The sequence below is a fragment of the Melozone crissalis genome, unplaced genomic scaffold (genome assembly GCF_028551555.1).
Source record: "Melozone crissalis strain CALT ecotype California unplaced genomic scaffold, PUWL_Pcris_2 ptg000019l_1, whole genome shotgun sequence".
NCBI classification, from domain to species: domain Eukaryota; kingdom Metazoa; phylum Chordata; class Aves; order Passeriformes; family Passerellidae; genus Melozone; species Melozone crissalis.
The window spans coordinates 12,366,103-12,392,909 of record NW_026535797.1 but is presented as its reverse complement, the minus strand read 5'-3'; the positions used below and the strand labels follow the sequence as shown (position 1 = coordinate 12,392,909).

The window sequence follows — 26,807 nt, the reverse complement described above, 5'->3', positions numbered from 1 at the left end:
GCAATGGTTTTGTGAACCACTGACCTGAAAGGTCTTTCTTGGAGACAGGATGGTACACACTGGACAAACACTCACCAGAGGTGTGTTTGAGAGATCAAAAGCCTCATAAATAAAATGCCCCTTGGGAAGGGAGCTCTATGAAGTTGCTCTTTCTTTCACATTGGCAAAAATTCCTAAACAAATTTAGAAAATCGGGTCCAATGAGCCCAGAAGACCTTAAATCACACTAAACTAATTCCAAGCCTACAGTTAAGAGGGAAATCATCCAGCGAGACTAATTCCAGTGGGCAGCACACATTTACTGGCAAAACACAGTTTGTTTGGTAACTCACTCAGGTTACCAGTAAGGACATCCAGACTCTGCACTTTCATGCTTACAGATGAGAAAACTCCTGGAAATCTTCCCATGTATCCCACTCCTTTCGTTTTCGTTGCAACTTCAAAGTTTCCTGTAGCCTTAGCAAAACCACTGCCCTAGCTACCTCTGTGATGGCATTTCTCTAAGCTGCTACAAGGCACTGGGAACACCCCAGACATGAGTGGTACAGAGATGGAAGCGGTAGGGTCCAGAGGGATCATGCCCCTGATACAGAATCTTCTGCAGACCTCCCCTTACTGCCAAGTATCCCCACAAACTCTAAGACAACTTCTGCCTGGTTCTGGCACAGAAACCACAAACACTTCCACACAGCAGGAATAAGACCTGCTTCTCAGCCATGCAAATTTCCACACTGACAGTCTGCAAAAACAAGACAACAAATGGTCAAACATTTGCATCCCCCATTTGTGCTTCAGCTTTCCAGGACAGGTGACATGGATGGAGAACTCTTATCTTGCAAAAAAAAAAAGTCATGAACTTTGCACTTGAACCTGCCTCCCCCTCTGCTGCCACACAGATTCCAGGGGACAGAGGCCTATTGTTCTGTTTATTCATTTTATTCCATCAGCTTCACCCACATCATTCCAGCAAAAATCTCTAATTTTTACAAATTTGTCAGCCTACTCATTGAGGATTAATATGGACATAAGCTTTGAACTCTTATAGAAGTAGGACTGAACTTGTCAAAATTATGCTCTTGCTCTACAGTTCCATACAATTCTCTAAAGAATCAAAACATTTACTGGAGAAGGATAGAAAAGCAGAAAATGGGTACAAAGGCAAATTAAATACAAATTACAGTAAACTGCAAACAAAATAAAAAGACACTACATCAGGCACAAGAAACCGATGTGCCAGAGACCACTGGAATAATATTCTGGAGAAGTCACTAAAGTGATACTCAGTGCTGAGAACCACTGTGGCTGCTCCTGGAGACAGGGAACACTGGGCTGGAGGAAACTGGGCTAATCCAACACTGCAGGGTCTCTGTTCACAAAAGCAGCATCTATCAATACATAGATTAAACAGATTGGCTGCAGGGACATATCCAACCATGTTTGGGCAGCAGCAGCAGATCTGACCAAAGTGAAACCGTTCTATGATTCTATGACCTGAGCCAGACTTGTCCAAGAGAGAAAAAAGGAAATGAGGAGAGCAGGAATCACAGCACCACGATGTCAATGAATGTGCCATCAGCCACAACACCCCCTTGGCCATGACCAGCGGAGCCCCAGCAGGCCAGGCTGGGTCAGGTCAGGTCTGTCTGGGACACAGACAATGGGGTCCCAGAGAACCAGCTGCCCCTGGCCACCGCTTTCACTGCTGGGTGACAAAGTCCCTGCTTTCCCCACCAGCATCTGCTGGGTGAACCCTGACATCAGCCGGCCCCGCTGCTCCTGTCGCCGGCAGTTCCTGTCTGAAGAAGGGAGGCTGGGGACCCACTGAGACCCTACATATTTCAGAAAGAGCCATTTGGCTGCCAGCAGGAAGACAGTACACTAATTGTCACACAAGAAAGCCTGATCTCATGAGAGAAGACTTTAATTGCAGCTTCCTCACCCCGGGGGTGCAGATGGCATGGGTTTCACCACCACCACCACCCCCAGCACGCCTCAGGCACTTTGGCAATCTGCTTTCAATTTTGGATGAGCAAATGTCTGACTGGAGAAGTTCTTGGGAATGCTTTTTTCCCCCTCCACCTGCTCCTCTGACTTTCTAAAAATGGAAAGAAAACCTCAAGGGAAATAAGAGAGGAAGTCTGGGGTTTAAATAATGTGCTGACAGACTCGATACCTCTGCAAAAACTGGGAATCCTACTTGCCTAAGCAAGTAGGACTTGCCTAAGCAAACTACTTTTATTCTATTGACAGAGAATTAATTATCATCAAATCATAAACTCTAGTTTAGAAAGAAAAGATTAGGTGGCTTAATATTCTTCTCAACAGAGTAAAGCTTTTCTGTCCAGCAAGAAATTTCTAGGCTTTCACTCATGAGGAGAAGCATTCCTCGAAGACACAGGTCCACCCTCAGTGCTGCACAAGCCACCACTGTCCCTCATGTGGCACCAGGGGACAGACAGGCAGAAAACAGAAGACAACAACACCTTAGCTGTGCCACTCTGCCTGCTCAACTCCTGAATCATCAAGGCTGATGCAGAAAACAAATCCACATTTAGGGTAGGTGAGGCTTAGAGCCTTTACTGAGTAAATGAGGCACCAAACCAGTACATTAAGTTTGCCAGGGAAAAGCTGTGAGGGCCCTGGGATCAAATAGCAGCCTGTTTCCGCCTGCCCTGTCAGTCTGGGTGGTGTTTGGGAGGGACCATCCCGCCCTGTGATGGATGTCAGCACTGTGACACATCCATTCCTTTCTCCAGCAGGGAAATGCCAGTGCTCGTGGTGCCCTGAGCCCCCAGGCAGGAGGGTTGTGCCCCCAGAGCCTTACCCTGCAGTACTCATCGATGGGCTTCAGCCTCTTCACTGCTACGTCTCGGACATGGCTCCTCCGGAACAGGATCTTGCCTGAGGAGAGAACACACGAAGGGGAGGGTTAGGGGCATCACCTGCCAGGTGGGACAGCACAGCAGCACCAAACAGAGACGGCTTCATCCCTGGCTCCAGCCATGGCTGTCAGCATGAAACCTGGATGACTGCCACCACAGTCCTGCCTGTGTGAACTTCCAAAGGGGACCCAGGGACAGGGACAGAGGGGGGTTCTGATTTCACCCTGTAGGTAACACAGAAGGTTTTGGTTCCCTCACAGTGATGGCAGTACCCTGGAATGGACTGACACTTTGCTGTGACTCGCTCCCAATTGAGGGTCACTTTGGCACGGCCATGCTGGCTGTGCAGGAAGCATCAGGGGCTCCATCTGCTCCCCACTCACTGCCTCCCACTGTGGATGCTCCTGCCCTTCCAGCAGACAAACCACACATCCAGCTCACAAGCAAATACAAGACTGTTGGTGACAGAGCCCTTATAAATCTACACGGAGAAACCAAATAACAGAAGAAAAATAAACAAACTCTTTTTTTTTTTTTTAAACTAAAAGAAAAATAATAACCTCCATGTCCTTACTGGATGACATTTCTGCAAGCAGTTAAGATTAAATAAACAACCGGGTTTTGTGTGAAACTGATTGTAACAAAGTTTATCAAAATAATCTAGGAACTGAGTTTCCCCACACACAAGGATGTCATAGAGTTGGTATTTTTTTGGCTAGAAGGGATTATATCTTCATATCCTTTTTTGGTGGTTTTCTTCCCTTTTCCTTTTGTGCTGTATTTCTTTTAATACAATCAGACAAGAATAAATTGTATGTTCTCCTTGTGGTAGAAGAAAACACTATCTGCCAGCATTATTTAGTCCATGAAATATCTATAAAAAACCACATCTATACTACACCCTGCTCCAAACTTCTACCAACAGGCAAGTAAGATACTCATCCATAGATTGTGAGATAAGAAACTGGACTAAGAAATCAAATCAGATCCAAAATCTGAATATGTGGCTTTGACTTCATCCGATTGCACAATCTGGGAGGTTAATGAAATGGCAGCCTTTGACAGTCCAGTAGCACAGGCTCTAAGCCTCCCCCAGACACTGCCCCTTTTAGCTGCCTTTTCCTCCACAGCTGCTAATCTGGAAGGTGTTAAAGCCTTTTGTTTCAGACAGGAGAAAGTGGTTTATCTTTATCCCCAATTCTGGCAACAAAACAATTTGTGCTGTGAGGTGAAGCCATTTCCTGGTGCCATCAGTTTCCCTCTCTGGGTTCCCTGTGGTTATCTCATTACTATGCTGGTGTTGAGCCATCCCTGTAGGATATGATGCCTTGTGGTCACTGGGAAATCTTCAATGGGTGTCTGAGACATTGCATCATCTTGAGCAATTTACTCAAATTGCATCATCTTGAGCAATTTAGTCAGAAGCAGCTGGAGAAGGAAAGTGACCCTTCCATTCTCCTGCACTGACCCACACTGGACACACTGGAGGATTCTTGATTTCCTGCTTCTCTGTCTGGTAAATGGTGAGAATTATCTGCCTTGAGGATCACACTTATACTGCATAACAGCAATAAACTGCTTTTTGGGGGCAGAAAGAGGTAGGGGTAGCTATAGAGAAAGGAATAGTTCCTTTCTCAGTGCTCTAGAAATGCTGGTGTGGGAGACCTTGGTATTTTTTTTTTTTTTTGCAACTTTTATAAATATACTGCAAAGAGAAAATGACATTTTGGAAACATTCTCACTTTCTGGCTTTCCTGTTTTCAGTTCAAGCCATGAGTTGAAAGCTGAACGGGTGACCATATAAAAACATAAAGGAACCAAAGATTTAAACACATGAAAGATCTCCTGTAAATGCAACTCAGCTTTTCTCAAAGTAATAATAAAGGATGTTATATTAAACAGTACAAAAACGACCCCAGGATATGATGAATCTTAATTCAGTCCTTAAATGGAGATGGAAAATATCAGGGCAGCTGTGGTGTTAGGACAAAGCAAAGCCCAGAAGGTGCTTCCATTTTAATCCCATCAGCAAAAGGAAGATTTTCCTTCTACTGCTGGAAAGTGGAAAAGGCTCAATGAGGCCAGTGGGGAAGATCTGCAGCTGCCCAGTCCAGTATGGCATTCAAAGCTGAGATCTGGAGAAGACTGGGTATTTTAGAGCACTGTGGAGTGGCAGTCGACAAAGAAAAACCAAGAAGAAAAACAAGGACACTCTGCAAACACATCCAGTTCTGATGGGCAGCAAGGAGGGGACCCCCTCACAAATTCTGGAGGTCTTCAGGCACAGAAGTCTCATTGACAGAGTGACCTAAGGAGGGACAGCTTCCCAAGAGCCCAGCTTCTTCCCTTGTCTGGGAAGACAGACCGTGCTGATGGGGGCTCAGTCAATGCCAGCACAACCAACCAGCAGGGACTGCTGGCAGACCCAGTGCCGGTTACTGCTGCTCTCTCCAGCTCCCCCTTTTCTCCTGGTCTTCCTCTGAAAGCAAGGGAGGTCCCACAGGACTGGAAAAGGAAAGGAGTGTGAGAGACCCATGTTGTACACTCTTTGCCTTCTCCACGTGAGTGCAGACCCCATCAGTGGAAAGCTTTGCCTAACAAGCTCCCTTGATAGCATCACCATAAACCCAGGGAAGGCAGAGAGCTGGGCAGCAGGAGCACATCAGCCAGCAAGGAGCCCTCTGGACAGCACTGGAAAGGAGCATTTTGCCCAGCACCAACATCAAGTGGGAAAGTTCCAGGGGGGCTGGTAAATGCAGAACAGCCCAGACAATTTCCTGGCGAGGGTGGAGTAGTGGTTTATGTGCCACTTGGCTTTTCCTCCGGGAATATAAGGAAGGGATCTCTTCTCTGTGAGTACATAGAGCACTGCTTTCTCCCTCCTGAATTTTACTGCAGCTCTTTTAAGCCTCCTCAGGCACTACAGCCCCATTTTACAGAAGGATGAGTGGCTTTTCAGCACGCTGCAGCCCAGCTAGGAAGTGAACAGGAAATCTGTGTCAATTCAGATGGGAAGTCAAAGGTTACACGAGATGACGCTGCCTCATGCAAGTATTTCATTCACTGGTGTGCCAGGCTTGGACAGGGCCAGAGGAGGTCTGGCACATGTTAGAAAGGGCTCTGAAGACAGCAGCAATTGGAAAGAGAGACGTGGGAAAGACAGGGCTCCAGCCCTTCTGCTAATGCAGGATAACAGTATTTATTTTTATCATTTTTTCTTTAAAGAAAATATTATTCCTAGGAAATTAATATGGATAAGAGGCAAAGTATCAGGTTTAACATAGTAGAAGACATCTTAAGTCATCTCTTCATCTCTGTGTGTGTGTGTATATATATATATATGCAGTCTTTAATTTCACGACCACACACCTCTTCTCTCATAAGACCTAAGTTTCCTCCTGTATACACAGTGGGTGCACAAAGTGGGAATAATAAAGCTATGCAGGAGATTGTCTGTCTGGCAGCTGCTGATTCTGTAAGCTTAAAAGTATCCTCAGAATATCATTTTTTTCCTGCATCACCTCATATTTGGAGTAACGTAGACTTTTAACAAGTGCCATGAGGCCCAAGAACAAACTGGTTTAAATGCATCCAAACACTCTGATGCTCCCATGAGCCCACAGACCTGTGCTGAGTACACCAGAAGGGTCCACAGCCTAATGGTTTGTAATAGCCCAGGCTGTGGTTTGTACAGGGAAGAAACCCAGCTTGGTGGCACTGTGAAGCATGGTCTTGAGGCAGGACAGCACCAGGCACCACCAGCAAAGAACCAGCACGAGTTCCTGAGGGGATGCCTAGCAGGAGAACCCTGCTTTCCTTGTCTAGGAGGGGGACATATGGAACACAGTCCCTACAAGCACAGCAGATGCCAGCTGTCAGCAGCCACTGCCCTTGACTGGGGATTTGTAAGCTCTCAGACAGTCTCTAAAACAAATCTCCTGATCACACCTTTCACTGCCAAGGAGAGGTGCTGCACATCCAGGCCTTGAGACCTTCCAGGGATGCCTTGGTGACCTTCCCACCCTTGTGGCAGTGGCTCAGTGCTGAGCTGCCAGCCCTGCTGCTCCCCTGGAGCCAACAGTGAGAGGCAGCTGCTGCAGGGCCAGCAAGGAGCGGGGAGATTGTGTTTAGCTCCCTTCCAAATCTGACTGAGAACAGATTCATCTCTTGGTCTTACTCTCTGATTGCTGAGCTCGAGTCCCATTTCCAGGTATGTCTGGGTGATGGATTGGCCTAAGGACACCAATGGTTTGATGCAAAGAGCCTCTGCTAGAGACTAAGAAGAGACCAAACACACTCTCAAAGGGATGATGGACAAATGCATACTGACATTTAATCTTGAATTTCAAGCACCATCACCACACTTCAGAATGCAGCACGTGAAGCAAGCCATATGATAAATATTCTATAGTGGACAGCCTGAAGACTAATGGGAGCACTAAAAGTACTCTAATGTCTCATCTGATTTACGTTTAAAAGAGACATGTGCTGCCTTGACTACAGAAGCTCCAGCTGGGGAGGTTCTGTCAGTTCTCTCTCCCAGGAGCAGGAAAGAGCTCCTGCTTCTGCCTCTTCATGTTGTTCTTGTTGCTGGGCTGTTGATTCTCTGCCTTTTTTACCTGAAAACCTGGGAGGCACCAGGTCTGTATGTATTGACAAGCAACATGTTTAACCCAAGATCAACTTCTCAGAGGTACCTGGGAGATGAGGTCAGACTCTTCTTGCAATTACACTGCATCAGTAAACAAAAGTAAAGAATTTAGCCCGAGTGCAGTTATAGGTTCTTCTTTTGAGCTAAGAAGCTTCTTCCAGTGTAACTAAAACTATTTTGCCATTAAATTATTTTTATGAAGGCTTCTAATTCTTACACATGGCTATTAGAATTATTTTTATACACCAAATAAGCACAGGCCTGCAATCAAATATGACACAAATTCCCCTCAACCCAGTTAAGCTGTGACATCCACCTCAGGGTCCTGCCAAAATTCTCAGGCACCTGACACACAATCTAACTCCAAAATGGGGCACTTAAACATGCACTGCCACCTTGCACTGTAAAATAGATAGATCAACAGCACAATGATATGGAATATAACAAAAAATTATTTTTCTCATGAAAGTACATGTGAATGTCAATCAGATGGCAATCTGATAGCAGCCAGAAGGGAGGTGTGTTCCCTACAAAATAATATCTTACTTTTAAATGGGGATCCCAGTTTCCATGGATTGTTTCACCCATGATTTCCTGGAGTCAGAAAGTCAATGCCAGGGTCCTAACACTGATGGCATTTGCTCCTGACAAAGAAAGGGGAGGGAAATGATTCATAGTGTTTCCACTGGTGGGAGGGGGAAGGACTTTTTTAATAAGTAGAAACTCGTGACAGAGTCAGAACTGTTGGCTGAACTTGTCTTGCCAAAGAGCCTCAGCTGATAAAGGCCTTTGCTAATCAGCAGGAATTACCATGGAAGGTGACAAGAGGTGATAGAGACAGATGGGGCAGCCAGGAAAGCCACACAAGCAATAACAATATTGCCCTGAGATGTGGGGGATGGTGGGGACAGCGTCCTCCTGCCCTTGGATCCTGTTTTTAATGTGCAGAAGCTGCAATGTTAAAGAAAATCACCGAGAAGCAATAAAGCATGGGAAGTAACATGGCTTGTATAAAAGAGTATCACCAGGAAGATAAATCCTCCTCCATTAGAAGTGATAACCAGAATATGCCCTTATGTGAATAACTAGAAAGGAGAACCAAGTGACAGGGCTGGGTTGTCCTCCAGGGACAACAGCATCAGCTCCAGAGCAGCTTTGCTAGTCCACACTTTGTGAATTGAAGCATCAGGCACAGCTGGAAGGAGAAAAGCCACGAGCACTGACAGTGAAATTCAGGAGTGACAGATGGGGGCCATGGGGTGCAAATCTCAAGCTATGTTTGTAGAATATTTTGCATAAGCCAAGAGCTACTTCACATTGCTCTGTGTCCTAATGCTATCACCCAAACAACCCACTGCTGCTGTAATCTCCTCTTCACACCTCCCAGCTGCAAATCTCTCACCTCTCCAAAGCAAAGCAGGAATCACAGTGTAGGCAAATGATACAGAGCTTGGTCTGGAAAGGGCAGAAGTTGCACAAAATTATCCTTTCAATTTTTTCACTGTGGGGCAGCTCCCTGTGCACTGGTCTGTGAGCACCAGCAAACACAGAGATCCATCACCACTTCACTTAAAACAACTTTACCACCAGAGCACAGCAAAGTAAAGCATCCACCCCACACAAGATGATCTCAGTATAAGTACAAGTCCCCAGAATCCTTAAAACTGAACTTCCCAGTCTGTGGGTGGTCATAAAATGTTGGAAGTGTTGATTCAGTGGGTCAGGTCATCAATTTCTGCAGTGAAATTGGTGCCTCCTCAAACTACACAGCTCAGCTTCTCCAAGGGGAAAGTGAACTCGTGTGTAATTGTGGGTTGCAAGAGCTGCATTATCCTGCAAACAGCCAAGAGCTCTTAATTGCAGAAAGCAGTCAGTGTGTCTGAGGGCAGAGGGAGGAGTGTGATCACACCTGCAGCCAGCAGCTAGCACACCCTCACCTGGAGGAACCAACACCATGATAATTCCCAGTCGCATCGAGACAAGGACCCCAGAGAGGGTCAGATTTTCAAAACACCTAAGAAATGATTCCTTAGGGCTTTATCATACAGAGGATGCAGGAGTGTCCTGCTCTTTGCATAACCTTTGCTGCGCTGGGAGCAAAAGGCACAGAAAACCTTTCCAAAGCATCATCCTTACCTCTGCATGCTTCTCCCCAAGATAAGAATCACATCCACTGCACTCTTTGTTTCATTTTGTTGAACATCCTCCAAAAAGATCCATTTCCAAATATCCAGGACCAAGTTTTGCAAATTTAATGTGCAAAAAACACCAAGGCTTAAATAATGATCAGAGTATCTGGACCCTGCACCAAACTGAGAAACAGAGAAACACCGACCACTGCATCTGATTGCTGAAACACTTGGTTTTCCTCCCGTATCAGCTGGTGCCACTGTCCTGCCCTCCCCAAGGTAGTTAGTGGCTCCTAACCTGTGATTTCCAAATCATTAGGGCTCCACAGTCTGCAGAGCTATGTTCCAGAGTACCTTTCACTCCCTGGGCAGTGTTGCAATGATGTGGATCACTGCACGTTGGCCCAACAATTTTGGGAAGCAGCAGTTCCTGTGGGTATTTCACATTTGCTGGTGAAAATGGTTCTTTCATCTGAGCTACTTCAGTGCCTGACTCCTGAGTAGGACAAGGAAAGAGCCTCTCAAATGCCTTTGTGCCACCTTAACCATAAAAAATACTCATCCTAAAGGGCAAGACCCTGTCCCTGCAGCTACACTAACAAAACTCCTTCTCTGTTCTTTCCAAACCCACATCAAGTACCACACTGCTCACTGGGGTCTGGTAAAGTCACCTGGTGTCTTCCTACTGACACTGAGTGGTATGGACCCTCAGGAAAGGACCACATGGTTCCTCCTCAGTCTTTTAAAGCAGGAGCCTTAAGGAATAGAGCCTATTAAAACATTTATGCTGTCTTGTGAGATCTGTCATTCATGCAGGAGCTGGTGTGACACTAAGCTTGAGACACCACCTCAGAGGCCCTGGGCCAGCACCAGCCTTGCCAGCAGGGACCTTGGGGCTACATCCACTGGGATAAGAGACCCTGCAGCAGGGTCACTGCAGGGAGATGGACGTGCACCACACCCCTGCCAAACTGCACTGGAAAAGCACAGCAAGCCCCAGCCACATCCTCTGGCCTGATGGGCAATAACAGTGCTGGGGAGGCTCCACCCTTAAGCTGGTTGAGAACTGGAGCTGTGAATAAACTAATATTTCCACTCATACCACGTAGATCAAAGTTATTACAGGGAGGGTGGCCATGCAATAACGCGGTGCCACAGCGTGTGCTCTTACAGGAGCACTGCAAATTGAGGGGTAGGGATGCAAACGTGGCTTCACAAGGTCACAAAAGGAGCACACACTAATGAAAGCCATAGAGCCAGTCCCTAGATCCCTCTGCTGATCACATGTAGCATGAAAATACACCTACCTTGCTATCCAGGGCCAGAAAAATCTTCCTGTTCAGTTATTTTAATTGAAAACAAATTCTAAATTTCTGCCACAAAAGAGGCAAAACTCTTTCCAGTGGAAGACCTTGATTAAGTCAGCTGCCAGTTTACACATGCCCCATATTCTAGGAGGTGAAATTCAGCAGTCAGATCGGCAGGGACAGTGCTCCACAGAGCAGCCGGAGTATTTGGAAGGCACCAATTAACACAGAAATTAAACAAACAAACAATATGGTAGCAAACAAACTAGGCAAGGCTGGAACTCACCAGCTAGGGTTTCAGAGAGCTGTAGTAAGAAATTAACTCCCCAGTGCTTCACAAAACAGAGCACTGTTCTTGTTTCCTAAATCAAAGTGCTCTCCTGGAGTCCTCCAGGTGAAAGTGCTGACTGGTTTTAAGCTGAATTTTCACTAGATGACAGCAGGTACGGAAGAAGCTCCTGAACAACAACCAGACCAAAACTGGCTGGCCCCTGAGTCAAGAAGCTCATCACAGACCAAGACACCATCTCAAACCACAGACATAATCCTCTGATTCCAGACACATCTCTTCAATATATCTTACTTTTAAGTGTTATTAAGGCAATCTCTGGTAGGGATTTTCTCTCTGCCTGCTCTGATCCCTGATAAAGCTATTGCTGCTTCAAAGGCTCACAAGCATGCACTTTAGAGCAGGGATGACCAGTTTCTGTGCTTCAGGAGAAGGGAAATGGGCACACACTGGGGCTCTGACTGGTGCAGTCACCTTTGCACCAACCTGTGCCATCTTCAAAGCCAGACCTGCACCCCTTGTCCTGCAGTGCAATAACCCACCTGGGACTTTTGCCCACAGGTATTGATTGGATCTGACTAGGATGGAGATGATTCTTCCCATAGCAGCAGAGCACGGTGCTGTGCTTTGTATCTGCAGCTAGAAGGGTGTTGATAACACCCCAGTGTTTTGGTGCTCCAGAAGCAGTGCTCACACAGCCTCACAGCTGTCCAACATTGCCATCACCACCACTAGAAGGCTGGGGTGGGCAAAACCTTGGGAGGAGACATAGCCAGGACAGCTGACCCAAAGTGACCAAAGGGATATTCCAAACTGGATGACATCAACTCAGCAGTCAGAGCTGAGAGAAAGGAGGAGAAAGGAGGAGCATTCATTATTTATGACACTTGTCTTCCAGAGTAACCATTACACATAATGAAGCTCCACTTCCAAGGAAGCAGCCAGACACGGCCTGCTGATGGGAAGTAGAGAATAAATCTTTCATTTTCCTTTGCTTCCACATGTGACCTTTGCTTTCACTTTATCAAACTGCCTTCATCTTGACCCACAAGTTGTTTTTTCCCATCTTATTTCCCCCCTGCTTGTCCTGCTGAGAAGGAGAGTGATACAGCAGCTTTATGGGCTCCTGCTGTCCAGCCAAGGTCAGCCCACCCCATCACACTGCCTGATGGAGCAGCCTTTGGGTCAGGTCTGTGGCCAGGCCACCCAGCAGCACCTCCTCTCTAACTCCTGCCCATGAAACATCCCCTACTGCTCCAGCCTCCCTGCTCATGCACCAGGGTAACCACTCCTGCGGCAGGCAGGGGACACCATGGTCCATGTGGCACATGGGCTGCACCAACATGAGCCAGTGTTGGTCCCTTGGCCTCCTAGGGACAGCAAAGCTCACTCACACTGCTCCAGCTCGGCTGCACGGCTCGGAGCGCTCACACCAGCACTTATCACAGCTCAGCCGATGCACAGGAACAGGGAAATGATTTTATAATTACTTATCTGATAACTACCCTCCTTCACAGCCAGCTCCTCTGTGTGTGAGCACGTCAGCTGCTCCCAGCTCAGGCCACTCAATGCAAACTATGCTCAAGTGTGACTTGGCACCAGCAGTGCCTGCTGCTGCCAGAAGACAGTGGAGGACAGTGAAAAATTCCTCTCAGTTCCTCCACGTGCAAGAAAATGCAGTGTTAAGGCTGCAAGAGGACAGAGCTGCTGCCCTGCACCTCAGGATGCTGAGCAACCCCAGCTTTCCCTGGCTGCCTTCTCTGGGTTCAGCAAGGTGCTTATGTGTGATCAAAGGAGGAAACAGCACTGTCAGAAGTCAACAGCTTTGCCCACTGCAGAATAAAAAGCCTCTTTCAGAGATTAATGCTCTGAGCAATTACTCACCCCATGAAAGAAGAAGTGTCTTCAGCCAAGGTGACACCAGGACCCTAGGACCATGCACACTTTTGTTTCCCTTTCACAGTTAATATGGGCTTCTCATTTCCCAGGGAGAAGAAAAAAAAAAGGTGGACTGGAAACGAATGTTTTGCTATTTTTTTATTTTTAATGAGGATCACTTGGCCAGCAGCATGAAAACATGAAAACAACCCCAACTTTATTGCTAAATTAAAGAAAAAACACTAACATGAATAGGCACAGAAATCTGAATTAGGAATGTGAACTGGTAATTACCCTTTTGGGCCCTGATTAATTGCATTTGAAGCCACAGAGACACTGAGCCGCCAAACGGGACTGGCTGCAAACAAAATCCACCCCACAAACAAACCTGTCCTTCTCTCCCTGTGCCACCACACAGGAATGGCAGCTCCCCAAATGCTGTCTGCCTTTGTGTCCTGGTGTGCAGTGCTATTCAGGTCTGGATGGAGTTACAAAGTCACACTATTGGGCACCTCAGGTAACCCCTCTGAGGTGGTCCAGCCTGCAGACTTGTGGTCTCCCAGCAGAAGGTCAAGAATGGACAGATGCCATCTCCTCCAGCTCTAGATGGAGGATCACTATCTATGTGTTCAGCTCAGTTCAAGAATGCAGCTCCAGTAGTGGTTATTACACACTAAAAAGGGATGGAGGATTTAATCCACTTTGTTGCAGCAGTGTAGGAGTGCTGCATTTGGTTGGGAAAAAGGTCTCTGTAACCCAGCTCCCTCTCTACAAGATTGGACAGTAGAAGACAGGCAAGAACAGGGTACATGTAATGGGATCCTTCTCCTGATACACTCTTTCTGTTCCTGCACAGCAGAGCTCACACATTTTGGGAATTAGAAAAGAACTTTTAGCAACCAATGTTGGCTTCATCCTACGGAAACTGCCCAAGTGCATTTTTGAACCTACAGATTTTGTGGTCCCTGTAGAGTCCTCTGGAAAAGAATTTCATAATTTAATCACACAGCTTGTGATTTCATACTTCCTTTTGCTCACTTTAAGCTTGCTTTTCAGATTTCAAAGGCTGCACCTGGTTTTTGCATTCTGAGAAATAAAATTAATCATGTTTTCCTCATTCCCAAATTTTTGGTGATTTCACAAACTTCTGCTCTATCCCAACCATCACATTGTTCAAGACTGAAGACTTTTAGTCTATTTACTCCAATTCTACAAAAGCCAATTCCCCTCTGTAATCACCTCTGTCATTCTTCTCAGCGCTTTACTTTATTATGTACATTTTCTGAGAGGCAACACAGACCTGTATACAGTACTCACAACGTGGGGAAATCTTGGATTTTCACAGCTGAAGCTCTGGGTTTTGTTCCCCATTCTTTGCCTAATTCTTTTTAACACCACCTTTGGCGTTCTGACTGCTGCTGACTGTTGAGCTGCAGTTTTCAGGAAAACACCCTCAGAGCTACAGAAATCTCCTTCCTAGATTGAAATGGTTCTTCTCTCCCCGGCTTTGTGCTTACCACCACCAAACTGCCTTCTTACCACGGATATTATGAGATCCTCCCCCACTGTTTCCCAGTCAGCTCCCAATTTGAGTATCCTAAGTGAATTTCATGACCAGCCAAGTTAGTTATGTCACTAGCACTTCCTAAACCAAATCATTCAAGAATCCCTGCCAGTAAGTCCATGTATCTTTTCAGATAGGAAGTTTTTAAGTCCTCGTCCTCAGAGGATGCATTGTTTAAAAATGTAGGTTCGTTGACACCAATTAGCTTTCAATCCCGTATTTTAAAAACTCTTCTGTAACATTTTTATTTCAAATGTCAGAAACCAAGGATTGTTGTTAATGTCCACAATGGCAAAGCATTAAATGAAGGCTCCAAACTGGCAGAAAATAACCTTACAGCTTATATCAGTCATACATCAAATAACAAGAAAGGCTGTTAATATAATTATCTTCTTATTGCTATTTCGGGAGGCATGGTGGGTTTTGATGGATCTGGAAGTAACAGGATCTCTTAAGCCATAATTTACGAGCACTTCTGTCTTGAACAATTTTCCACATGGGAAATTAATCACATTCTGCCTAATGGGAGGAAAAATATCCCTTTGCAGTTTGAATTGGATTTGCCATGGTCAATTGGATGTGGGCTTCTTCTTTATCCCTACTTACAATCTGAGGTGTAGTGTTGCCATCTAAGATTCACTGTGCTAAATTCCACAGAGGAAGGCATTTCACTGGTGGGTGATACTTGTATGCAATTCCCATGATGAAATAAATATACCATCATGGCACAGCCACAGAATGAGATTGGGGCAGGAGTCAGGAATTGTACATAATTGTTGCAGAAACTACATCCCTGTAAATTTCAGTGGCAGCTGCTATATAGTCCACATATACTTTGGTGTAAGTTCTGTGAAAAGTAAGAAATTGGATTTAGGAAGCAGGCAGCACATATCCCTACTCCAGCCAACACAGATCAGCTGGACCCAGGTCAGGTGAAATGGCTCATCTGCCTCTCAGACAGTCAGCTCAAGCCACCATGAACCTACATTCTGACTTGAATGTGTAAAATACAAGTTTCCAAGTCACACAACTTCCAAAAGAGTCATGTTCTCAGATGTGTACCTGTATCTCAGGTACAACAGGAGTGAATTTAGCTGAGGCAATGGTTGCATATGTGAAATCACAACACCAGGAGCTCCATTTGGTACAGAAGTGCAAGACCTCTCAGCAGAGTCACTGCAAAGAGTCACACCACTCAGCAGAGCCCATCCAAAGCCAACCCAGGGCACGGGGTGCTGGGAGGTGACATCAAATGCTGCAAGACACTAAATGCTGGTGCAGTGCTGCAGCTCTGAATGACCCAGGACAAGGTGTCAATGGCAGCTCAAGCACTCACAGGTCTCATGTACCATGTAGACATTTACTCCTGCAGGTAAACTCCTGCAAGACACCACAAGGAACTGAAGGTTCCTCATGTGCCAGGCTAAGGACTCGTCTGGAAGCTGGCTGTTCTTTGTACCTCCACTGGCAGTCAAGAATGAGCTGTCCAGAAACTGGGGCTGGCCTTCCCTAAAGCTTTTACTGAAATAATTTGCCAAACTTCAGGTTTAGATTTTAATCCCTCCCTGTCTCATCATCAAAACCCCATAGTACAGAGCAGATGTCCTGGTGCCGATTCATCTCCACTTCTTGGAAAATCCCAACTTGTTTATGGTTCCAGTGGAAAAGGGGTGAGAAAGAGAGACTCGGAAAAGGTGACAGAAAATAAACCAGGAAACTAACACATCAGCTGGCACTGAGATAAAGAAGGTGTTTCCAGGTAGCAGGAAAAGATTCATGTCTCTGAAATCCTTTGACTTTGCCATTAAGAAGCAGAACACAGAGTTACTCAATATTTCTTTAAGGCTGAAAGACTAAAGGGAAACAGGATGGCTTAAAGTAGAAAAGGAGTAATCGTATGACTGGAAACTATGAGTGCCCCTAGCCAAGCACCCAAAGGAACTGAGCAATGTTCATTAGTCAGTGACTTTATTGGTACTTGGGACTTTCGACTTCTGAGCAAGATTTAGACCAAGGAGATATTCTGGGGCATGCTACTCTATTTATGTTTGGATGGAATTCAGTCTCACCCGGCATTATATTTTTCCATGCTGATTTAGGCAGAACCAGCCCTCGCTTTTTCCCTGTGCAGGGTAAGAGTGGGTCTCCTTCTTGGCATCAACAGGGTGGAAATGCCATTTCCCAACCAGCAGGGTGAGGGCAGAGGAGACAGATGAAGAAGAGTGGTTCTCTTGCAAAGAACAAAAAGATATTTTCCAAAGTATTTATTCCCAGAGCAGAAACCCTCAGTCCCAGACACAGTACAAACACAAGACAGTCCCTGAGATAAACTTGTTCACAACCAAAATGCCACTGTGGCTTTTGAACAAGTTAATAAATAGCAGGGAAGTGCCAAGCACCTGAATTAACACTGGGTACCTGTGTAAAACAAAGTCATACCACAAAATTACCTGACTGTGAGAAATACAGAGCATCAAAGGCTGCCTGCTCAGCAGCTTGGTGATGCTATACTTGCCACAGCAATGGTGGGCCAGATACAACTGCTACTAAGATCCTGTGAATGCAGGGATGGGTATGGAAAGAGAAGGAAACTGGGACCAGTGGAGACCAGCAGAGAAATTTTTCAGGCTCCCAAAAGCCCACAAGATGCAGCAGAACCTTCCACTGCACTCATCTGCAAAACAGACAAAAGAGTATTTCCTGCTGAGTTACATAAAACCATGAGGCTGCAAATGGATTTGAAAGATTGGGCTTTTTCCTTTAGACACACAAGAAGGAGGAAATAAAACTATTTCTTGCAACTGCTACAATGATTTCTCTGTGACAGAAGGCTTTCTGAATGCAGTATTCATATAGGTACACTTGAAAGAGCACAGGCAGCTGAGGGACTGGTGTTGTGGTGACACAAATTACACGGGTGCCACTTACAAATCAGAGTGGTGCTGTCCAGAAATCATGAAGTTTTGATTAAAAACCAGAAGCAGCTTAGGAAAAAAACTACATTTTGACAAGTTTCTATTACAGGGTAGACTAAAATCCCTCTTTTTGAGGCTGAGATCTTACATCCACAAACTAGCCTTACAACCCCTTCACATCCAGTTGCCACACACTCTGAATTAATCTTCATGACAATCTTTTCAGCGTGTAGCTCCAAAGAACCAAATCACAGAAACACAGCATGAGAGCTCAAGAGACCAGCAAATCCATTACCCTGATTCATGGTACAATCAGCTCTACCTATGGCACTACTGGGGAAGTCTGTTTAACCTGGAGCTACAGATCCCCAAAGTGGAGAGTCCTCACTTCCTGAGGCCATCCAAAACCACCTCTCCAGTGCACCACAACAAGAAAGGAGGATGCACATTCAGTGCATTTAGGACTTGAAGAAAACTTTAGGTCGTACTTACCACCTTAGTTTCTTTATGCTTTTTATCCAGAAAAAGTACCAGATGGATCTTTTTCACAGGTGTTTGTGTTGTTCAGGAGGCAGGTTTTTAAAACTTTTCTCTGGATGACTGTTTTCCACATTGCTTATTTTAGCTCATATTTTATAAATTTTTGTTCATGTGCCAAGAGGGAAAGTCAGGTGTATTTCAGATACTGCACTGGAAATTAATTTAATAACTATTACTTGAAAAAGAGGGCACTAACGTGAGCTTTTTGGAAATACAAAAACAAAGAATTTAACAAATTTCTGATGATTTCAGGACATAGAGAATATTTTATTTTTAAAGACAAGCAGATCAGTGTCCTGCAGTCAGATCTTGAGACAGCTCAGCCCCCTGGGAGTGATTCAGGAGGGTCACTTCTAAGTCAGCTCAACCAATCAGATTGCTTTAGATCATCTTATAACCCCCAGGAAACCTGCATCAGTAACAAACCACAGCATAAACCCAGAGCCCCCAACAAACCCCAGGCATTGCAGATGGGGAAAAGAAAAATTTCTTGGCCCTTTCAAGACATTGCAATAGGGAAACACTGTGGAAAGGGGAGCAGGTATTTCCAAATGGAAAAGCCATTAATGAGAACAGAGTCTGGCCCTGTGACTCGTAGGGATCAGAACCAAAGTGAGTGAGTGACATCGGAGCCAGCATCTCTGCTGTGAGGGAGAAACCAGCCGGGCTGTGCCACGAGATCAGAAACACAGGGAGCATCAGTGAGCCCCTGGCACAGACCAGAAACACAGGGAGCATCAGTGAGCCCCTGGGGACAGACCAGAAACACAGGGAGCATCAGTGAGCCCCTGGGCACAGACCAGAAACACAGGGAGCATCAGTGAGCCCCTGGGAACAGACCAGAAACACAGGGAGCATCAGTGAGCCCCTTGCATAGACCAGAAACACAGGGAGCATCAGTGAGCCCCTGGGGACAGCAAACCATTCCAGGCCACAGAGGACAGCAAAAAAAAAAAAAGATGAGTGGGAAGGGACAGCCTGACAGTCCCTTCATCACGTGCTGGCATTGAGATGGACCCAAAGGACTCCAAAAAGGGACACAAACACCCACTGTGGCTGCTCTGCAGCAGCACAAGAACCTGTGTGCTCATGGGGCTGAGGAAGCCAAGAGAAGCCGAGTCCTTGCGCCGGAAACAAGCTACGTGCAAGGACAGAAGCAAGAGACAGAAGTTAATGAGACTGAAGAGGATTATCCCCTCTCCCCAAGGGTCCACGGGTAAATACAGGTTTTCCTGCAAGCATACTGCCACTTGGAGTGATAGCTTTCCTTCCATTGTATTACAATAGCTAAGCAATTTGAAACAGAAGTCAAATTTCCAAACACATGCACAAACACACACCAGGAACTCATTGACACTTCAGAAAACAGGAGTCAGGGTCAGATGACACTTGGGCTCTTCTGAAAATTTCCTGCTGGAGCCTTTCACACTGTAAAACTACTCTGCAATAATTCGAACACTCCAGGCGGAAAAGCCAGCTGCTTCCCTAGGTCAGCCTGAGACCTGCTCTTGCGATCTTCCACTTGCTCACCCAAAACAATCCTGTTCTTAGGGAGGATGATTTCACTGCCTTCCCCAAGATACAGAAAAAGACCAGTTTGTGACTCCCATATGCCAATGGGAGGTTCCCTGCCTGCACCAGCCTCTGCTGGCATGATGCTCTGTTTCATGAGCCTGAGAGCATTGCTTTGAAGGAGGACAGAATAGAAATGAGGTACTATAAATCACTTGGGAAGGGAAGTGCTTGGCTCTCCAGACACCCACAGTCCTACATCCATACTCTTCTAGTGGTACCAATGTCAAGAGAAACTGTGCCTTTGGCAGCCTAACCTAAAACAGACTCCTGTGGGAAACATCTGGATACTGCCAGGGTGAGGGATGGGGCTCCCACCACCTCCACCCCTTCAAAATCCTATTGCAAAAATCACAGGTCACCAAATGCCCCAGTGCTCTAATGCCCAAATCCTTACTCCCCCCTTGCATCCACCACCCTCCCACCCTCTGAGGCTGCAGCAGTGAACCCTCCTCTCTTTGTTACACCAGTGCACACAGCAGCAGCCAAGAAACAGTTTTTCCTTTGCAAAAGAATCGATTCACCATAATGTAGTAATTTCACTCTCTGGTAATTAAAAAGCTTAAGCGCCAACTCACACTTCCAAGCATTTGCTCAGATGGGAGAAAAAATAACAAAAACAGTCAGAGGCATCAGCAGAACCACCCCTGTGAAAGGCCTAATTCCCTACATTGCTTTAATTAAAAGTGGATGAATAGCAATCTCTCAGCCCAGAGACCTTTAAGAGAAATAAAGTCAAACTATAGGCTTATGAAAATAAAACAGGAGGATGGAAACAAACACAAAAATCCTGCCAGTTTTAGGGCTTACAAGAGGATTATAACATCTGGACTCTCTTTTCAAGGAGAGGTGAACCAAGAAATGGATGGTGTAGACAGGACACAACCACCCTTGAAGCGAGTATCGTGCATAGGGAGCTGTTGATGGGAGAGGAGGAGCAGAAAGCTACAGAGAGGCAACAGCCTTGCCCACACATTTCTGTCTTCAAGGCTGCCTAGAGAAACACTCCTATCTGCTGACACCACAGAAAAAAGGATCTGGTTTAATTGCAAAAAAACAAAAGTGGGCCCAGGGGAGAACATCCAAATAGATGATGAGTACAGTCGACCTCCAGTGAAGCAGAGAACAAGTTGTGAGGAATAACCTAACCCATAAAAGCTAAGTATTTATCATCACTCTCACAGCAAGAGACCACCCTGCTCCAGAGGACCTCTGCAAACAAATGTGAGCAAGGAAGCTTTAACACAGCAACACCACCAGTCAGGGCATAGGTAACTGCAGGACTCTACTGCTGCAGTATTTGAGTGCTATACAATGTTTTATGCATTTATTCTTCTATTACACTGGGAAACATAGCAATTCTAGTTTGTCTCTCTTCTTCCCCAGCACAATATATGCAGAGAGTCTGGGGGTAGATTTGAACCCCATTTACTCTACCTGAGCCCCCAGATTTTCCATTTCCTATTTGTAAAGAACTTATGGAAGCATGGAAAGCTAGTGACACATCTTGGGCAGAATTAGTAACTAAACAGGGGCTTAACTGGTGATTCCCAAGATTCCAAGAGGGACAGAGAGAAATTGAAACCAAGCCCCCAAAGTGGGCTCCAGCCCTGCTCCCCTGGTCCCACGTGCACAGGTAAGGCTGCATGGCAGTGGATGCAGGATGTCACCTTGGGCTTTGGTGCAGCAGTGTCCACACACACATGCACACAATGAACCAAACTCAACTGCTTTTCCACTTGGGCCAGAGAAAATTAAAACCTTCTGAAAGCTGCTTTGTCTTAGAAAGAAAGCAAGTTTACTTTGCTTAGCTTTATTACAACTTAGCCTTTTTATCAGTCTGATTTCATTCTTAAGTCATTTTAAACCCTAGTATGGTATAATCTGGCAGCTACAGTGATGGGTTTTACACAGAAAAACACAGGGAAAAGGTTTTCAAAAGCACTCAGACCCGCTGTGACTGCTCCTCCTGAAGTCAACAGTAAATCCAATGATACCACTGGGAGCAGAGGTCAAGGCTGAGCAGGCTTGACACTACAGAAACTTATGGGTGGGATTTTCAATCTCTTCAAAACCCATTACTAATAACACAGTATATTAAAAGTAAAGAGCTAAGTTGTGACCCTGAAAATATTTACATATGTGCCTAGCTCACAGATTGTAAGTAATTATGGGAGGCCTGATTTCTCTCACTTTCTTTAATGAAAGCCAGGAACAAGGGCCCAGATGCTTGGAAAACCTTGGCTCACGGAGAGGGTCAGTTACAATGATTTGGTGGAATTACTCATGCTCTGCAGAGACTTTGAGCACAGGCATGCACACAGCAAGACTTCCTAGAAACACCACAATCTTCCTAAACCCTCAGCCACACACTGACATACAAACACACCAAATGTGAGATGGGACTTTTTGGGCTGTGATGGAGGTGGATAACAGCACTAAAATCCACTATCTTGTAATTGACTGTAGCAAAACTTGGACCAGAAAATGAAGGCTAGTCAAGAAAAACTGGAGGGGTGTGTGTTTTATTATTTGTGCAGATCTGACATTGTGACATGAACTAACTTAACTTCAAAGGATGAAACATCATTATTACAAAGCATTGCATTGAGTATAACCATTTCCAGGCTATTATGCAAGCCCAACTGAAATAATATTATGAGTACAGGATTATTCTTGTTCTCTATTAATCCAAGAGGAAGAGTGGTGTGACTTATTTTCTCATCCTGACAAATCATCTCAAGACACTGCTGAATCAGACATGTTTGCAGCTTAAGAGGAAATAAGTAAAAATGTTCAGCTTCTATTACTAATTTTGAGGATTCATTTACAGGAATGTAAAACTAAACCTCATTTAAATCCCCTCATTGTTCACCATATAAATCCTTAGATTGTGTAGTTACACTGGAATGAGAGGAAAAAAAAAATATTTAGAGGAGGTGACCTTCCCAGCTATTGGTTTCCAGGCAGTTTCACTCCCAGGTTCCTGCACAATACAGCAGTCTTCCCTGCAAACCTTTCAGGGGAAATGCTTCACTTGCATAAAGGCTGCAACTGTTCCCACTGAAGTGAAGCCATAAAACCATTGCAGTTGAATCAAAACCTGATAACAGCTTAATGGCATAAAGCAATATTTGGACTAAATTGAGCCTGATCATATCACTCTAAAGTTCTTTTCCAAGTTAAAAGGTTTTTATTTATAGTTTTTACTTACACCCAAGAGACTTTGACATATTTCAACTAACCTGCCTTCCTTGTCTTCTTAACCTTGGTCCCTTTCCAAGAGAAAAGATGTCATCTGACCACGAACAGGGTTTGATTTCCAGCAGCAGAATTAACCCACAACAAATCCCCTGTGTTTATTCACCGAGTGACGGTGCATGTTCTGGGGAGTGAGCTTAGCCAGTATTTCCTTGATGAAAGGGGTGGAGGGCAACAGGCTGGAGGGCAACATCAACCACTTCCATGAAACAAATCTTTGAATCCCACCTCTTCCAACTCTCCTGGTTTCACAGACAGCTCTGAGAGCAGAATCCAGCAAGACTCACCAGCGGACGGGTGTCACTCCACTGGGACTCACTGAATCTCCTCACACACATGCTGTCAGTCACCTCAGCCTGCTGCACTGCAGAAACAAGGCTTAGACTATGCAATCCTGGCTATAAACACAAACTGGACAAAGCAAAGCACACCAGAGTCTTCCCTTGACCTGCTGGGTACACACAGGAGGGACTTCAGAAATGCCTGAGTGGTCAGATACCACTGCAGTCACCACCACAGCTAAGGGAGGCTAATGCAATGACAACTCAGCAGTATCTACAGACCAAAGAGAGGCAATTCACCCTCTCTTTGACAGGAATGGAAAAAACAACATTTTTGTCTAGCGTTAGTGAAAGAAATTGAAAACAAGTATTACAGCAGGTTGAACAATGCCATGACCACAAGAAAAGCCTTTTCCTGTCTCTGAGGGTCTTTTTTTTGACTTGTGTCCAAGGGTCTTTTCAATCAGATCTAGTGATGTGCCTCCAATGTGCCTCCTCTGCTCACAACATAGTTCGTGTCTGCTTCAGACCTGGCTGGTGGTGGGCATGTGACGTGGGATGGCATCACACAAGATGCTGCAGCCCCCAGATCCTGGACACCTCAACAGCCTGCAGCAGCATTACCCTGCCTTCATTTCTCAAACACCCTTTCCATGGCTGCTCTGCTCTCTGGGAAGGAGCAGGGGTGCCAGTTACCTCACCAGCGGGGCTATCTCACTACCTTGGCTTTGTTACACCAACAAATGGGAAAGGAGGCCCAGGCAAGTGATTCAAGCAAGCTCTTAGTGGTCCAGCAGCACATTCCTGGCTGTGGGAGGCTGCAGGGAGCAGGTGGGTCAAGCAGGGCAGTATCACACTCCATCAGAGCAGCTTTTGCTTGGCAGACAGTGTCCTCCTTCCAGCTGCAGGCAGCCCACTGGTGGCTCCCCCAGCGCCTGTCACCACGTGCCAGAGCCAGCAGCAAGCAACCCCTTCTTGTCCCAGCCCCTGGAAGACGGTGGCTGGGGCATTGTGCATGAGTAAATATTTACGTAGCCAGGGCCTTCCTTCCCCTGCCCTGTATTTTCTCCCCTTCTTAAAATGTCACAGATCAGCTGTTTCCATAATTGTGCAGGAAATGAGTTCCCTGCTGGCTAGCAGCTTAACACTCACATGTGCTGGGTCTACTGTAGCTGCACCACTCACCTCTGCTGCTGGCCCCTGCATCCACCCAGAATCTTCGGATGATATGGCCAGAGGGGAAATGGGACAGTCAGGGACGTGGCCACAGAGCTGCCTGTGACTGTGGCAGCCACCACAGGAGCTTAGAGGAACCCCTATTCCCTGGTCCACGGGTCAGATCAGGATCCCAGGAGACCTGACAGTCTGTTTATGCCGCTTCAGAGCAAACATCCAAAGCAGACTAACGGAGTTTCCTGCCTGCACACAGCGGCGAGCGCACTCAGGAAATTCAGGCACATTTCAAGCTTGCGACTTCTTCTTTGTTCTTTGGACAAAGCCTTGTTCACTGGAGATGTTGCTAAAAGGATTATTATCTATAGGAGACTTCTTTTCCCAAGAGGAAATCTGCTAAACACACAAATCTGCATTTGCTGTGTTTTGTGGGAGGCGAGATTAATACAGGAACATTCTTCCTTCTGCTCTCCACATCTAACGACTTAAATAGACCAGCCGTGACGACACTGCCCACTGGGAATAGGCCCAAATGCCTTTCTCCTGTACTCCAGCCTGATGGCTTTACTCCTTGCCTGAGACAACACCAAACTACCCAGCATTTGGTGAGAAGAGTTGGAAGAATTTGGTGGGAATCACATCTAACAATGCACTCGGTGAAAAAGTGAAGTGTGTCCACCAGCCTAAACACCAGTCAAATCCCATCATGGGCAAACCAGATTGTGGATGTTTTGTTTATTCCAGGTCAGCCCTGTGCCGTTCAGAGCTCTGAATACAAGAAGCACCCTGCAAGCCTGAACTTGCCAATGCTTAGGATGTAAAAGCAGAAGGAATGTAACTTTCTGCTCTTTATTTAGAGGTGGCAAAACCCTGATAGAAAACGACATGGTGCAAGTGCTTAACTTCAGACCCACGGAAATTTGAGGGCAAACATTAATTAACTCAATACTGCCTACAAGCCTGGGGCCTGTATTAGCACCTCTCTGAATGGAAGAAGCTCAAGAGGATTGAATTTCTCACTCCTAGGACTTCCCTTTCCTCTTCTACCTACCCCTGGTTTCCTCTTTCTTATTCCCACGTTATTTCCTTCTCTCTACGTCAGCTTTCCCTTTAAATTGGACTAAACTCTAAAAAAGAAATCCCACAGGGGAGTAGACATGGCCATGGGTTATTTCATTACAGTGAAAACAGATTAACTTTGGCAAATCCCTGCCTGCAGTATCCCCTCACTCTGCTCCTGAGTATAAAGATCCCCTTATGAGTAACAACAATGTTCATGAGAGCCTGGAAAAAGCTGCATTGTGGAGCAGGGAGGTCTGCAAACACACCACACCAGAGAACATCACCACCTAAAAAGCTCAATAGATAGAGAAAATAAAGTAGGAGGAATCCAGCAGCAAATTCCCAGGTTCATTGTTTCCAATCTACAGGAAAAAAAATAATCACAACCTATTTTAAGCATGTGAGTATATAAATAAATCAGCTGGCCCAGCCAAAAGGCAAAGTGGGCTGAAAACAGATTCAAACACAGGTCTAGACTATTACTTAGCTCTGAATCTCAGCTGGGCTCTTCTCTCCTGTATTGCCTAGGCAACTTAAATTTGAACACAACAAAGACAAGATTAGGTAGATAAGTAATATCCAGAGGGAATATCTAGAGCCTGTGGGCTGCAAAGCCATCTGAGTCCCTGGCAAGCTTGACTACTGTGTTAAAAAGCACTTTCATTGTATGGGCCATTTGTTGATGGATTGTGGGAAAAAGTCAGATTTCAGACCGGAGAGGAAGACAAGCAAGCCCTTATATAAAGTCACCCTCTCCCCAGTCTGTGGGTTGAATGCAGAATGCTCTCAGACTTGCTACATACCACCCACTTTAGATTACAGACTTGCAGAGTTATTTTTAAAAAGTAATTATAGTAGTAGAGGGCACTCTCATATGGAATGGCTGCCTGAGGAAACAACGAGCCCAATGCAGGTCAAACTGCTTTTCAAGTCTATAATCGTGTTTATTTATTGCCTTTTAAAACAAGAATCAAAATCCAACTAATTTCTGAGGAAAAACGTCTGTATATTTCCCCAAGGAGTCCAGGCAGCTAGACTATACTGAAAACCTTCCCTGGCCTTTCAGTCTAGCATCCAGAGCTACAAAATAAAAATAAATAACCCCCATTAGCTCTGGCTTCAAGGAAACCCAGACCCAAATCCCTTTTCATTCTTTGTTTTCCCTAGAAACCGTGGCTTGATCATTACAAAATCCTCATCAGGAGATTCAAGTAGTCTAATGAGAGGCACATCATGATTTGCATATGCTGATTTGTGCCCAGAGGTAGTTTTTGGTTGAGCAAAACACAAGTTCTTAACCTGT

At 45.6% G+C, this 26,807-nt stretch overlaps 1 protein-coding gene across 4 annotated transcripts in view; it reads right to left on the bottom strand.

Annotated features, from left to right (window-relative positions):
* SH3PXD2A (SH3 and PX domains 2A) overlaps positions 1-26,807 on the bottom strand; it is a 233,285-nt gene that overhangs the window by 132,891 nt on the left and 73,587 nt on the right. For all 4 annotated transcript variants that reach the window (XM_054276800.1, XM_054276801.1, XM_054276802.1 and 1 more), the window contains one exon: positions 2,825-2,901. In XM_054276800.1, the coding sequence (XP_054132775.1) occupies positions 2,825-2,901 (77 nt within the window). The remainder of the gene's footprint in view (positions 1-2,824; positions 2,902-26,807) is intronic.